Genomic DNA, 16250 nt, shown 5'->3' with positions numbered 1-16250 from the left:
AGCTTGGTATCAGAAAGACGGTTGGTGCTGTTTATGTCGACATTCTGTTACCAAACTTAGCATCTGCACTGTTCTTCAAGTAAATGTGTTTTTGTCACATTTCCCCTTCCCCTCCTCCCTATTTCCCCTCCTCTCTATTTCCCCTCCTCTCTATTTCCCCTCCTCCCTATTTCCCCTCCTCTCTATTTCCCTCCTCTCTATTTCCCCTCCTCTCTATTTCCCTCCTCCCTATTTCCTATTTCCCCTCCTCTCTATTTCCCCTCCTCTCCCTCTCCCCTTCCCCTCTTCCCTCTCTCTCCCACTCCCCTCTCAGCCTATCTCCCTGTTGGTGTTCTGTAAACTGCTGGATCTGATTAGTGTGTGTGCTCTACATTTGTTCATTCCCTGTCGCCAGAACGCAATGTACTAAAACAACTTTAAAACAGCGTACGGATGAACTAACGCCAACGATAGCATGCTTTACCACTGTTTACCACAGCTCGTTGTGTGTGTCTTAGAAGAGTGTGTGTCTGTTATTACATAGTTTCTCTACAGCCACATAGTTTCAGCCTGACTCAACCTCTCCTCAGTAAAATAATTAGCTCCCTCTTTCTATTTTTCTCCCTCTCCTTCTCTCCTTCTCTCCTTCTCTCTTTCTTGCTCTCTCTGTCTCTCTCTGTCTCTCTCTGTCTCTCTCTGTCTCTCTCTGTCTCTCAATTCAATTCAATTCAAGGGGCTTTATTGGCATGGGAAACATGTGTTAACATTGCCAAAGCAAGTAAGGTAGATAATATAAAAAGTGAAATAAATAATCTCTCTCTGTCTCTCTCTGTCTCTCTCGCTCTCTCTCTCTCTCTCTCTCTCTCTCTCTCTCTCTCTCTCTCTCTCTCTCTCTGTCTCTCTCTCTCTCCTTCTCTGTCTCTCTCTCTGTCTCTCCTTCTCTCTCTCTCCCCCTCCTTCTCTCTCTCTCTCTCTCTCTCTGTCTCTCATACCTCGCTGACAGAAGTATGTGAACCAGTTTAGTGGTGTTTGAACCTGTAGCAGTGATTGTCTGTTGTGGATTATCCACCTAAGCACCATTACCTGACACATGGGTTGGTTCAAAATAGAGCACGATATCAAATAAAAGTGTATTTGTCAGGGGTTATAGCAGGGTAGCAAAATGCTTATGTTACTACTGTAGAATGTCTAGCAAATACAATACGAATACAGAAATAATCAACAAATCAAATACAAGAAATCAAGAAATTAACCATTCAAGTAGATATATTAGAGTGAGCAGTGTCAGAATCTAAATATACATACATGGTGTGTAAACACTTGTATGTACTGTAGTAGGTATAATAGGATGAGCTATATGGAGAGTACAGCGGTGTGGAGAGTACAGCGGTGTGGAGAGTACAGCGGTGTGGAGAGTACAGCGGTGTGGAGAGTACAGCGGTGTAGAGAGTACAGCGGTCTGGAGAGTACAGCGACAGTTGAAGTCAAAGTTTACATACACATGATTTATTTCAGCTTTTATTTCCTTCATCACATTCCCAGTGGGTCAGAAGTTTAGTAGCGTTTGGTAGCATTGCCTTTAAATTGTTTAACTTGGGTCAACCGTCTCAGTTGGCCTTCCACAAGATTCCCACAATAAGTTGGGTGAATTTTGGCCCATTCCTCCTGACAGAGCTGGTGTAACTGAGTCAGGTTGGTAGGCCTCCTTGCTCGCACACACTTCTTCAGTTCTACCCACAAATCTTCTATGGGATTGAGGTCAGGGCTTTGTGATGGCCACTCCAATACCTTGACATTGTTGTCCTTTAGCCATTTTGCCACAACTTTGGAAGTATGCTTGGGGTCATTGTCCATTTGGAAGACCCATTTGCAACCAAGCTTTAACTTCCTGACTGATGTCTTGAGATGTTGCTTCAATATATCCACATAATTTTTCTCCCTCATGATGCCATCTATTTTGTGAAGTGCACCAGTCCCTCCTGCAGCAAAGCACCCCCACAACATGATGCTGCCACCCCCGTGCTTCACGGTTTGGATGGTGTTCTTCAGCTTGCAAGCCTCCCCCTTTTTCCTCCAAACATAATGATGGTCATTGTGATCTTTGTCCCCATGTGCAGTTGCAAACCGTAGTCTGGCTTTTTTTAATGTTGGTTTTGGAGCAGTGGCTTCTTCCTTGCTGAGCAGCCTTTCTGGTTATGTCGATATAGGACTTGTTTTACTGTGGATATAGATACTTTTGTACCTGTTTCCTCCAGCATCTTCACAAGGTCCTTTGCTGTTGTTCTGTGATTGATTTGCACTTTTCGCACCAAAGTATGTTAATCTCTAGGAGACAGAACACGTCTCCTTCCTGAGTGTTATGTAAACTTCTGACTTCAACTTTACATCAGACTCAAGGTACCTGGGAGGTAGCCGGCAAGTGATGGCTGTTCTACAGTCTGATGGTCTGGTGATAGAAGCTGTTCTGCAGTCTGATGGTAATAGAAGCTGTGTCTCAGTCTCTTGGTTCCAGCTCTGATGTACCTGTACTGTCTCTGTCTGCCAGATGGTAGCGGGGTGAGCAAACTGTGGTTCGGGTGGCTCCTTAATGATCTTCTTGGTCTTCCTTTGACACAGAGTGCTTTAAATATCCTGGAGGGCAAGCAGCCCACAGTATAAAATACTTTAGCAGCGGATTTCATTGTCTTTTACATATAACCTGTAGGGAACACAGCATGTCGGTCTCTCACTTATGGGTGGGGGAGTGAAAAGCATGTCGGTCTCTCCCTTATGGGTGGGGGAGTGAAAAGCATGTCGGTCTCTCACTTATGGGTGGGGGAGTGAAAAGGATGCAAATTAAAAACGGTCATTTTTCCTATAGTGGAAAAAGTGTGTTTTTGTGGATATTACTGTAGTATTTACTGTATTATACTATAACATTCAATAGCAAGTACTGCACATGATGGATGGATACTACAGTGTGTAGTACAGTATTCTACAGTATACTACAGTTTACTCTAACATTCCATAGTAAGTACTGTAGTTTTCTATAGTAAACTGTGGTATTTTTTCATGTGGGGCGTGCCCCATGGTTATGCGTTGGGCTGACCGCACCACACTCTGGAGAGCCATGTGGTTGGGGGCAGTTCCTGTACCAGGCAGGGATGCAGGCCGACAGAATGCTCTGTAGAAGTTTGTGTGGGGGGGGCATGCCGAATTTCTTCAGCCGCCAAAGTTGAATAGTTCCATTTCAGGTTTTTAAGTGATGAAGGAACTTGAAGCTTTTGACCCTCACCACTGGGGCGACGAGGATGGAAGATCTGCTCCTTCGTTTTGTTGACGTTGAGGGAGAGGTTATTTCCCCGGCACCACTCTGCCCTCACCTCCTGTCTGTAGGCTGTCTCAGTGTTGTTGGTAATCAGGCATACCACGCTTCGTCAGCAAACTTGATGATTGAGTTGGAGTCGTGTCGTGGAGGCCACCCAGACGTGGGTGAAAAGGGTGTACAGGAGGGGGCTGAGCACACACCCCTGAGGGGCCCCTGTGTTGATGATCAGCTTGGCAGAGGTGGTGTTGCATATATCTGCCGATTTTGCAGGTTTTCCTACTTACACAGCATGTAGAGGTCTGTGATTTTTATCATAGGTACACTTCAACTGTGAGAGACGGAATCTAAAACAAAAATCCAGAAACATAGTATGATTTTTAAGTAATTAATTTGAATATTATTGCATGACATCAGTAATTGATCACCTACCAACCAGTAAGAATTCTGGTTCTCTGTGAAATTTTGGGAAAATTATCAGAATTTTGTATTACGTTTGTTAAAACAATATTTGTTTTATATTTTATGTCCTTCGTGCTCAATGACCAAACTTGTTTCTTTTTAACAGATAATTCCTTTCTGTCTGCTGTTGACTGCATAGTCCTTGGTGAAACTTGTATTGTAGCTAATGTTGTCCATGCTTGTTGTGGCCATGACTGTCAGGTGATGAGGCTTCGTTCTCACGTCATACTAGACCACTGTTCTCCCAGCAGCTGCCAGAGAAGCAACACTGGGGTTTAAAGTTGTCATGTAATTTTCAAAGAATTGAATTCTCTGATCCATTTAAAGCTATTGTTCCATACCTGTAATGTCATTGTTACAGAACCAATTTACTGCAACATGTGTTTCCTGGTATGACTCGAGTTCCAATGCCTTTTGTTCTTCTCTTCTTCCCATAGAGAGAGAGAGAGAGGTCTGTCAGCAGGGGTACTGAGGCCACGCCCCCATATGGCTATCAGCTAGACCTGGACTTCCTGAAGTATGTGGACGACATACAGCGTGGCAACACCCTCAAGAGGCTGAACATCCAGAGGAAATCCAGGCCTGTCCGGCCGACGGTGGAGCCCGTGCCCAGGGGAGGTTGCTCTGGTGGGGGCAGTGGGTACAGTGGGCAGGGCCAGGCTGAATGGACCTCCACAGGCTCCCTACCCTCCTCCAGTGAAGAGGCACAGCAGAGTCCCCTCTTCTACCCCTCCCCCAAGCCTCACCCTCCCCCCACCCTGATTTACCACGCCCATGCCCCTCTCCCTTCCTGTGAGCCTCCCCTTCCTCCCCTACCCCCTGAGGGCTACCTGAGCGTCCCCGCCGAAGGCCCTCAACGGCCCCTTCTCCCGCCCCTCTCCTCTCCGTGGGAACCTCCCCTCCTCAACCCCCAGGTTGAGAAGACCCTGATGGAGACGAGGAGGAGGTTAGAACAGGAGCGCCACCTCATGCAGCCCCCTCCCCCTCCGAACCCCCCTGGCCCTGCTCCTCGCCACCGCCTGGCCTCCTTCGGAGGGATGGGGGGTCCAGCACCTCCCTGTTCTCCCCCTGCTTCCCAACGGGGGTGGAGGTAGTGGAGAGTACAACCCCTACTACACTTCCATGGGTTCCTCTATGCACCACAGCCCCATGTCCTCGGGGATGACCACGCCGGCCACCAACGTGTCTCCGCTCCACCTGCAGCACATCCGGGAGCAGATGGTGGTGGCCCTGCGGAGGCTGAAGGAGCTAGAGGAGAAGGTGAAGACCATACCTATCCTGCAGGTGAAGATAGCCGTGCTGCAGGAGGAGAAGAGACAGATGACCTGTCAGAAGAACCAGAGGCTGGGGGTGGGGAGCATAGTGGGGGGGGGGTTCAGGAAGAGGTCCTATAGCGTGGGCAGTGCTGACCAGTTGGCCGACCAGCTGGACCCCCAGACACATACCCTACAGACCCAGGATCTGCACATCATGGAGCCAGAGGGCCAGGAGTGTCAGGGCCATAGTCAGAGCACCAAGGGGATGGAGGAGTTCAGGAGGCTGGCTGCAGAGGTCCAAGCCCTGGGGGCAAACAGCCAGGATCAAGGGTCTCACCAGGCCAGGGAGACCCAGACCTCCCTCCCTCTCACCCACAATAACAACAACCAGCTCACCTCCACGGCGGTCGGCCCAGATGAGAACATGAACGACGCCACGGTGGTCGCCCAGAGGAAGTCGCCGGTGATGACGATGGTACAACAACGACGCTTCTACTGTGACGTCGGAATGGCGACGGAGCAGCGTGAGACTCGCAGTGCTGGGACGGGCGTGACGGAAGCCATGTTGGGCGTGACCAGCGAGGTGGAGGCAGAGCTAGACTTGCAGCAGCAGACCATCGAGGCCCTGAAGGAGAAGATCTACCGGCTAGAGGTGGACCTGAGAGAGACCACCCACATGATGGAGATGTCCAAGCTGAAGCTAGAGCTGCAGGCCGCTGGGGGAGCCAATAAGAAGAGGGCTGATAAAGGCTGCCAGGTACGGCCAGACACCTACAGCATGGCCTGCCAGGCGCGGCCAGACACCCAGAGCACTGGCTCAGAGACCTGGAGAGTCCAGACACACAGCCAGGGAGTGGGGAACCATCTAGAGACCAGCCATGCCTCCACAGGGAGACCCTCCACACTGTAGGGGTAGGGGTGTCCTGTCAACCCAGCCTGAGACACACTGCTTCGGGTCCTGACCTGCCCATGGAGAGGTGGCTAGTGCAGGAGAGGGTAGAGGTGCAGGACCAGTGTGTGGGGAGGCAGTTGGAGGTGTGTGACCAGGGGGTGGGGTGGAGGTGGGGCTGTGTGACCAGGGAGTGAACACTGATGAGGAAGTAGACAGTCTACAGCTGTGTCAGGCCCAGGAGACCGAGGCCAAGGAGAGGGAGAGCAGGTCGGTGGGCGTTGGGGAGTGTTCTAGAGACGTCACCGTCTCTCCCATCAGACAGCTGGTTACCACGGGGACTAACCCTGTCCTGGGCACCACCACGGACTCTGCTGTCATGGTAACCCCAGACACAGCCTCCCAACACACCAGCACCCTACTGGAGACCGCTAGCCAACACACCAACACAGAGACGGTGGTGCTAGCTGATGGCTGTACCAACACCCCCCTGCTCCACACAGCCTCCCAACACACCAGCACGCTAACCAATCACACAAGGACTGTCGCTGTGGGCGAGGGGCTGATCAAAGACCCACAGACCAAAACCAGGTACTTTTTCTATTAGATTCATTTAACCATTTAACAACACAATTTAACCATGGGGATATAATACAATACATTTAAATCATGTTTTTTGAACACATAAAAGTTGAATAGAATGTTCAACTTTTCTTCCTTAGGTCTGTTGCCGTGGGAAACACAGCGGAGCGAGACGGCGGTACGGAGGAGGCATGGTCGGCCCAGACCAAAGAGGTGGGCGTCGGCCTGGTCGGCATCCACACTAACTTCCTGGTCGGCCTGAAGACCCGGAACATTGCATGTGGCCCCTCCCACCTGGACGGAACCGCTGTTACCCAGGAGACCATTGCAGTGACGACTGTTGTACCACCCCAGGCCCAGGCCATACCACCGCCCCAGCAGGTGGAGGGGGGTGCAGGACTAGACCACTACATAGAGAGGCTTCAGAAGCTACTTCAGGAACAACAGATGCTGTTGACTGAGAACTACAGTGAGCTAGCGGATGCTTTCGGACAGCCCTGCTCTTCTCAGTTCACCCACTTTGGTTCTATCAACAGCCAGCTGGTCAACACTCTGACTTCTATCAGCTCTGTCATGAAGTGTGGCAGTGCTGAGGATCTGAGAACACAGCGAGATAGCAGCAGCACCACTACAGGTAGGCCACACAGAATATCATTACACCAGACAGACCATTTATCTACTGTTAGCCTGCTCTCTTCTCAGTCTGATATAACATAGAGCTTATGTTATTGTGTGTTTTTATGAATGTGTCTATGTTTGTGTTGCTTCACAGTCCCCGCTGTTCAATAAGGTGTGTTATCTGCATTTTAAATCTGATTCTACTGCTGTATCAGTTACCTGATGTGGAATAGAGTTCCATGTAGTCATGGCTCTATGTAGTACTGTGGAATAGAGTTCCATGTAGTCATGGCTCTATATAGTACTGTGGAATAGAGTTCCATGTAGTCATGGCTCTATGTAGTACTGTGGAATAGAGTTCCATGTAGTCATGGCTCTATGTAGTACTGTGGAATAGAGTTCCATGTAGTCATGGCTCTATGTAGTACTGTGGAATAGAGTTCCATGTAGTCATGGCTCTATGTAGTACTGTGGAATAGAGTTCCATGTAGTCATGGCTCTATGTAGTACTGTGGAATAGAGTTCCATGTAGTCATGTCTCTATGCAGTACTGTGGAATAGAGTTCCATGTGGTCATGGCTCTATGTAGTACTGTGGAATAGAGTTCCATGTAGACATGGCTCTATGTAGTACTGTGGAATAGAGTTCCATGTGGTCATGGCTCTATGTAGTACTGTGGAATAGAGTTCCATGTAGTCATGGCTCTATGTAGTACTGTGGAATAGAGTTCCATGTAGTCTTGGCTCTATGTAGTACTGTGGAATAGAGTTCCATGTAGTCATGGCTCTATGTAGTACTGTGGAATAGAGTTCCATGTAGTCGTGGCTCTATGTAGTACTGTGGAATAGAGTTCCATGTAGTCGTGGCTCTATGTAGTACTGTGGAATAGAGTTCCATGTAGTCATGGCTCTATGTAGTACTGTGGAATAGAGTTCCATGTAGTCATGGCTCTATGTAGTACTGTGGAATAGAGTTCCATGTAGTCATGGCTCTATGTAGTACTGTGCACCTCCCATAGTCTGTTCTGGACTTGGGGACTGTGAGAAGACCTCTGGTGGCATGTCTTGTGGGGTATGCATGGTTGTCTGAGCTGTGTGCCAGTAGTTTAAACAGACAGCTTGGTACATTCAGCATGTCACTTCTCACAAATACAAGTAGTGATGAAGTCCATCTCTCCTCCACTTTGAGCCAGGAGAGTTGACATGCATATTATTAATATTAGCTCTCTGTGTACATCCAAGGGCCAGTGGTGTCTCCTCCCATGTAGCCCAGTCTACTACAGACAATTGCACCATGTTTCTCCTCCCATGTAACCCAAGGGTGATGAAGTCCATCTCTCCTCCACTTTGAGCCAGGAGAGACTGACATGCATATTATTAATATTAGCTCTCTGTGTACATCCAAGGGCCAGACATGCCTCCATGTTCTGAGATAATTGTACTTTTCCTAAGTTCCTCTTTGTGGCACCTGACCACACCACTGAACAGTACGACAGAACTAGGGCCTGTAGGACCTGCCTTGTTGATAGTGCTGTTAAGAAGGTAGACACTAGGGCCTGTAGGACCTGCCTTGTTGATAGTGTTGTTAAGAAGGTAGAAACTAGGACCTGTAGGACCTGCCTTGTTGATAGTGTTGTTAAGAAGGTAGAAACTAGGGCCCGTAGGACCTGCCTTGTTGATAGTGTTGTTAAGAAGGTAGAAACTAGGGCCTGTAGGACCTGCCTTGTTGATAGTGTTGTTAAGAAGGTAGAAACTAGGGCCTGTAGGACCTGCCTTGTTGATAGTGTTGTTAAGAATGTAGAAACCAGGGCCTCTAGGACCTGCCTTGTTGATAGTGTTGTTATGAAGATAGAAACTAGGGCCTGTAGGACCTGCCTTGTTGATAGTGTTGTTATGAAGATAGAAACTAGGGCCTGTAGGACCTGCCTTGTTGATAGTGTTGTTAAGAAGGTAGAAACCAGGGCCTGTAGGACCTGCCTTGATGATAGTGTTGTTAAGAAGGTAGAAACTAGGGCCTGTAGGACCTGCCTTGTTGATAGTGTTGTTAAGAATGTAGAAACCAGGGCCTGTAGGACCTGCCTTGATGATAGTGTTGTTAAGAAGGTAGAAACCAGGGCCTGTAGGACCTGCCTTGATGATAGTGTTGTTAAGAAGGTAGAAACCAGGGCCTGTAGGACCTGCCTTGTTGATAGTGTTGTTATGAAGATAGAAACTAGGGCCTGTAGGACCTGCCTTGTTGATAGTGTTGTTAAGAAGGTAGAAACCAGGGCCTGTAGGACCTGCCTTGATGATAGTGTTGTTAAGAAGGTAGAAACTAGGGCCTGTAGGACCTGCATTGTTGATAGTGTTGTTAAGAAGGTAGAAACTAGGGCCTGTAGGACCTGCCTTGTTGATAGTGTTGTTAAGAAGGTAGAAACTAGGGCCTGTAGGACCTGCCTTGTTGACAGAGTTGTTAAGAAGGTAGAAACTAGGGCCTGTAGGACCTGCCTTGTTGATAGTGTTGTTAAGAAGGTAGAAACTAGGGCCTGCAGGACCTGCCTTGTTGATAGTGTTGTTAAGAAGGTAGAGCATCACTGTATTATGGACAGACTTCTCCACCAGCTCAGCTACTGTTGTATCAACATGTTTTGACCATTACAGTTTGCAATCTAGGGTTACTCCAAGCAGTTTAGTCACCTCAACTTGCTCAATTTCCATATTATTTGTTACAAGATTTAGTTGAGGTTTAGGGTTTAGTGAGTGTTTTGTCGCAAATACAATGCTTTTTGTTTTTGAAATATGTAGTACTAACTTGTTCCTTGCCACCCATTCTACTAACTAATTCCTTTCCACCTTTTCTGAAACTAACTGCAGCTCTTTGTTAAGTCTTGAAGTCATTTCAGTCGCTGTGGTAGCTGATATGTATAGTGTTGATTCATCCACATAGACACACAGGCTTTACTCAAAGTCAGTGGCATGTCGTTAGCAAAGATCGTAAAAAGTAAGGGGCCAAGACAGCTACCCTGGGGAATTCCTGATTCTACCTGGATTATGTTGGAGACGCTTCCATTAAAGAACACCCTCTGTGTTCTGTTAGACAGGTAACTTTTTATCCACAATATAGCAGGGGGTGTAAAGCCATAACACATACGGTTTTCCAGCAACAGACTATGATCAATAATGTCAAAAGCAGAACTGAACTGACAAAACAGCCCACACAGTCCATTTATCATCAATTTCTCTCAGCCAATCATCAGTCATTTGTATAAGTGCTGAGCTTGTTGAGTGTCCTTCTCTATAAGCGAGCTGAAAGTCTGTTGTCAATTTGTTTACTCTGAAATAGCATTGTATCTGGTCAAACACCATTTTTTCCAAGTTTACAAAGGGTTATTAACGCCTCTTAATTAAGGAATTTTAGCCTAAAATGACATGCCCAAATCTAACTGCCTGTAGCTTAGGACCTGAAGCAAGGATATGCATATTCATCAAATCAAATCCAATCAAATTTTATTTGTCACATACACATGGTTAGCAGATGTTAATGCGAGTGTAGTGAAATGCTTGTGCTTCTCGTTCCGACAATGCAGTAATAACCAACGAGTAATCTAGCTAACAATTCCAAAACTACTACCTTATACACGTGAATGAGTGATGGTACAGAGCGGCATAGGCAAGATACAGTAGATGGTATCGAGTACAGTATATACATATGAGATGAGTATGTAAACAAAGTGACATAGTTAAAGTGGCTAGTGATACATCATCCGGGTTGGAGCGAGCGGTCGCATCTACACTTCGGTCCGCAGGTAGTATAACTTTTCATTACATTTCATTATAGTACAACGGTTTGATTTGTCTAATCTTAGCAATTTCTTCTTAGCTAGCTACATAGCCGTCTTTGTATCAAAGATAATTGCGTAATTATCGTATTTCGTCGTCCTAACGTAGTCTACACTGCTTTCTGCCCAGCAGCTAGCTAACGTCCACTAGCACAGCAGCTAGCTAACGTCCACTAGAACTGTAGAAACTATTACACTCAACGACTCGATTAGTGTAGTGTTAGCTAGCTACATAGTTGTCTTTGCTGTCTTCGTATCCAAGGTAACTACTGGAACTACACACTACTGTTTTACCATGTAGCTTACTGGAACTACGCACTACTGTTTTACCATGTAGCTAACTACTGGAACTACACACTACTGTTTTACCATGTAGCTAACTACTGGAACTACAACAGCAATCTTCAAATCTTTTCCATAGATTTCCAATGGGATTCAAGTCTGGGCTTTAGCTGGGCCACTCAAAGATGTTCACATTCTTGTTCCGAAGCCGTTCCAGCATTGCTTTGACTGTATACTTGGAGTCATTGTCCTGTTGGAATGTTCATCGTCACCCCAGTCTATTGTCATTTGCACTCTGAAGCAGGTGCCCATCAAGGCTTTTGCCTGTATTTGGCTCCATTCATTGTTCCCTCTATCCTTACCAGTCTCCCAGTCCCTGCCACTGAAAAGCATCCCCATAGCATGATGCTGCCACCACCATGTTTCACGGTAGGGATAGTGAATAGCTGTGCCTGGCTTTCTCTAGACACAGCACTTTGCATTCAGGGACAAAGATGTACAGGCGTCTGTCTGGCCACTCTCCCATTAAGTCCAGAATGGTGAAGTGCTGTAGAGATTGTTGTCATTCTGCCAGGTTCTCCCATTTCAGCCAAGATGTAGTTCTGTCAGAGTGGTCATGGGCTTCTTGGTCACCTCCCTCACTGTCATTCTTTCCCGGTTGCTCAGTTTGGTTGGACAGACAGTTTTAGGCGTCTGGTATTTTTTACATTTCCCAATGAACACCACGGTGCTCTTGGAAACGTTCAACACTGTAGGAATAGTTTTATACCCTTCCCCAGATATATGCCTCATCGCAATTCTATCTCGCAGATCGACAGACACTTCATGGTATAGTTTGTGCTCTGACATGCACTGTCAACCATGGGACCTTATATAGACAGGTGTGTTTCTTTCTAAATCATGCCCAAACAATTGAATTGGCCACAGGTGGACTCCAATCAAGTTGTAAACTATGAAATAACACATATGGAATCATGTACTAACCAAAAAAGTGTTAAATCATTGGATGCCATCTCCCATAGTGCCCTTCGTTTTGTTACAGGTGACATGTGTGATACTCATCACTGCATCCTGTATCAAAAAATTCACAAAACATTTCACCCTGATGTTCTGGTGCCGTTCGGGTAGTTTAGAGTATTGATCGGGACTATGTAACTGATGTTCTGGTAGTTTAGAGTATTGATCGACTATGTAACTGATGTTCTGGTAGTTTAGAGTATTGATCGGGACTATGTAACTGATGTTCTGGTAGTTTAGAGTATTGATCGGGACTATGTAACTGATGTTCTGGTAGTTTAGAGTATTGATCGGGACTATGTAACTGATGTTCTGGTAGTTTAGAGTATTGATCGGGACTATGTAACTGATGTTCTGGTAGTTTAGAGTATTGATCGGGACTATGTAACTGATGTTCTGGCAGTTTAGAGTATTGATCGGGACTATGTTACTGATGTTCTGGTAGTTTAGGGTATTGATCGGGACTATGTAACTGGTGTTCTGGTAGTTTAGAGTATTGATCGGGACTATGTAACTGATGTTCTGGTAGTTTAGAGTATTGATCGGGACTATGTAACTGATGTTCTGGTAGTTTAGAGTATTGATCGACTATGTTACTGATGTTCTGGTAGTTTAGAGTATTGATCGACTATGTAACTGATGTTCTGGTAGTTTAGAGTATTGATCGGGACTATGTAACTGATGTTCTGGTAGTTTAGAGTATTGATCGACTATGTAACTGATGTTCTGGTAGTTTAGAGTATTGATCGGGACTATGTAACTGATGTTCTGGTAGTTTAGAGTATTGATCGGACTATGTAACTGATGTTCTGGTAGTTTAGAGTATTGATCAGGGACTATGTAACTGATGTTCTGGTAGTTTAGAGTATTGATCAGGGACTATGTAACTGATGTTCTGGTAGTTTAGAGTATTGATCGGGACTATGTAACTGATGTTCTGGTAGTTTAGAGTATTGATCAGGACTATGTAACTGATGTTCTGGTAGTTTAGAGTATTGATCGGGACTATGTAACTGGTGTTCTGGTAGTTTAGAGTATTGATCGGGACTATGTAACTGATGTTCTGGTAGTTTAGAGTATTGATCGGGGACTATGTAACTGATGTTCTGATGCCGTTCTGGTAGTTTAGAGTATTGATCAGGGACTATGTAACTGATGTTCTGGTAGTTTAGAGTATTGATCGGGACTATGTAACTGATGTTCTGGTAGTTTAGAGTATTGATTGGGACTATGTAACTGATGTTCTGGTAGTTTAGACTATTGATCGGGACTATGTAACTGATGTTCTGGTAGTTTAGAGTATTGATCGGGACTATGTAACTGGTGTTCTGGTAGTTTAGAGTATTGATCGGGACTATGTAACTGATGTTCTGGTAGTTTAGAGTATTGATCGGGGACTATGTAACTGATGTTCTGATGCCGTTCTGGTAGTTTAGAGTATTGATCAGGGACTATGTAACTGATGTTCTGGTAGTTTAGAGTATTGATCGGGACTATGTAACTGATGTTCTGGTAGTTTAGAGTATTGATCGGGGACTATGTAACTGATGTTCTGGTAGTTTAGAGTATTGATCGGGGACTATGTAACTGATGTTCTGATGCCGTTCTGGTAGTTTAGAGTATTTATCGGGACTATGTAACTGATGTTCTGGTAGTTTAGAGTATTGATCGGGGACTATGTAACTGATGTTCTGGTAGTTTAGAGTATTGATCGGGACTATGTAACTGATGTTCTGGTAGTTTAGAGTATTGATCGGGACTATGTAACTGATGTTCTGGTAGTTTAGAGTATTGATCGGGACTATGTAACTGATGTTCTGGTAGTTTAGAGTATTGATTAGGGACTATGTAACTGATGTTCTGGTAGTTTAGAGTATTGACCGGGACTATGTAACTGATGTTCTGGTCGTTTAGAGTATTGATCGGGACTATGTAACTGATGTTCTGGTAGTTTAGACTATTGATCGGGACTATGTAACTGATGTTCTGGTAGTTTAGAGTATTGATCGGACTATGTAACTGATGTTCTGGTAGTTTAGAGTATTGATCGGGACTATGTAACTGATGTTCTGGTAGTTTAGACTATTGATCGACTATGTAACTGATGTTCTGGTAGTTTAGGGTATTGATCGACTATGTAACTGATGTTCTGGTAGTTTAGAGTATTGATCGACTATGTAACTGATGTTCTGGTAGTTTAGAGTATTGATCGACTATGTAACTGATGTTCTGGTAGTTTAGAGTATTGATCGACTATGTAACTGATGTTCTGGTAGTTTAGAGTATTGATCGGGGACTATGTAACTGATGTTCTGGTAGTTTAGAGTATTGATCGGGACTATGTAACTGATGTTCTGGTAGTTTAGAGTATTGATCGGGACTATGTAACTGATGTTCTGGTAGTTTAGAGTATTGATCGGGACTATGTAACTGATGTTCTGGCAGTTTAGAGTATTGATCGGGGACTATGTAACTGATGTTCTGGTAGTTTAGAGTATTGATCGGGACTATGTAACTGATGTTCTGGTAGTTTAGAGTATTGATCAGGGACTATGTAACTGATGTTCTGGTAGTTTAGAGTATTGATCGGGACTATGTAACTGATGTTCTGGTAGTTTAGAGTATTGATCGGGACTATGTACATTTACTATGTACATTTACATTTAAGTCATTTAGCAGACGCTCTTATCCAGAGCGACTTACAAATATGTAACTGATGTTCTGGTAGTTTAGAGTATTGATCGGGGACTATGTAACTGATGTTCTGGTGCCGTTCGGGCGGTTTAGAGTATTGATTGGGGACTTTGTTTATTTTTTATTTTAGTGTTTGTGTTGTTTTGTTTTTTACCCCTTTTTCTGGTATCCAATTTGTATCCAGTCTTGTCTCATCGCTGCAACTCCCATACGGACTCGGGAGTGGCGAAGGTTGAGAGCCGTGTGTCCTCCGAAACAGAACCCAACCAAGCCACACTGCTTCTTGACACAATGCCTGCTAAACCTTTCGGAAGCCAGCCGCACCAATGTGTCGGAGGAAACACCGTACACCTGGCGATCGGCCCGCCACAAGAGTCGCATCCCTGCCGGCCAAACCCTCCCCTAACCCGGACAATGATGGGCCAATTTTGCACCGCCCCATGGGTCTCCCGGTCGCGGCCGGCTGTGACAGAGCCTGGACTCAGTGCCTTAGACCACTGCGCCGCTTGGGGGGCCCTTTCTGGGTGATTTGGGATGTTTTATTTGTGCTTACCATGACTGTGTATATTTATGTTGTATTATACAAGGGTGCATTTGAAAAAGAGACCTACACTACCGTTCAAAAGTTTGGGGTCACGTAGAAATTTTCTTATTTTTGAAAGAAAAGCACATTTTTGCCCATTTAAAATAACATCAAATTGATCAGAAATACAGGGTAGACATTTTTTATATTGTAAATGACTATTATAGATGGAAATGACATATTTTTTTTAATGGAATATCTACATTTTTATTTATTTTTTATTTCACCTATATTTCACCTTTATTTAACCAGATGCTAGTTGAGAACTGTGACCTGGCCAAGATAAAGCAAAGCAGTGCGACACAACAACACAGAGTTACACATAAACAAACGTACAGTTAATGACACAAAATTAAATAGAAAAATATATGTACAGTGTGTGCAAATGTAGAAGAGTAATAAATAGACCCTAGAGGTGAAAATAATTACAATTTAGCATTCATACTGGAGTGATAGATGTGCAGATGATGATGTGCAAGTAGAGATACTGGGGTACTGGAGCAAAAGAGCAGCAAAGTAAATAAAAACAGTATGTTGATGAGGTTGATGGATGGGCTATTTACAGATGGGCTGTGTACAGGTACAGTGATCGGTAAGCTGCTCAGGTTGTATCTCTGGATAAGCTGGTTATAATGGGAGAGGTCACAGCATGTGAGTGGAACTAGGGGCTCCATTGTAAACTAAAACAATGATAACTAACCTGAACAACAGTATACAAGGAATATTGACATATGAGAGAGACATACAGCGAGACATAAAGTAATCAC

At 45.1% G+C, this 16250-nt stretch overlaps 1 protein-coding gene across 1 annotated transcript in view; it reads left to right on the top strand.

Moving 5' to 3' along the window:
- The first annotated feature begins 1336 nt into the window (after positions 1-1336).
- The window catches only part of LOC135534005 (KN motif and ankyrin repeat domain-containing protein 1-like), a 45057-nt gene continuing 30143 nt past the window's right edge, over positions 1337-16250 (top strand). The window contains 6 exon segments of the mRNA XM_064961166.1: positions 1337-1411; positions 4183-4820; positions 4822-5891; positions 5894-6052; positions 6055-6481; positions 6613-7106. Coding sequence (XP_064817238.1) covers positions 1337-1411; positions 4183-4820; positions 4822-5891; positions 5894-6052; positions 6055-6481; positions 6613-7106 — 2863 coding nt within the window.

This window comes from Oncorhynchus masou, unplaced genomic scaffold (assembly GCF_036934945.1).
Source record: "Oncorhynchus masou masou isolate Uvic2021 unplaced genomic scaffold, UVic_Omas_1.1 unplaced_scaffold_2912, whole genome shotgun sequence".
NCBI classification, from domain to species: domain Eukaryota; kingdom Metazoa; phylum Chordata; class Actinopteri; order Salmoniformes; family Salmonidae; genus Oncorhynchus; species Oncorhynchus masou.
This window is presented reverse-complemented; position numbering and strand designations above follow the sequence as displayed.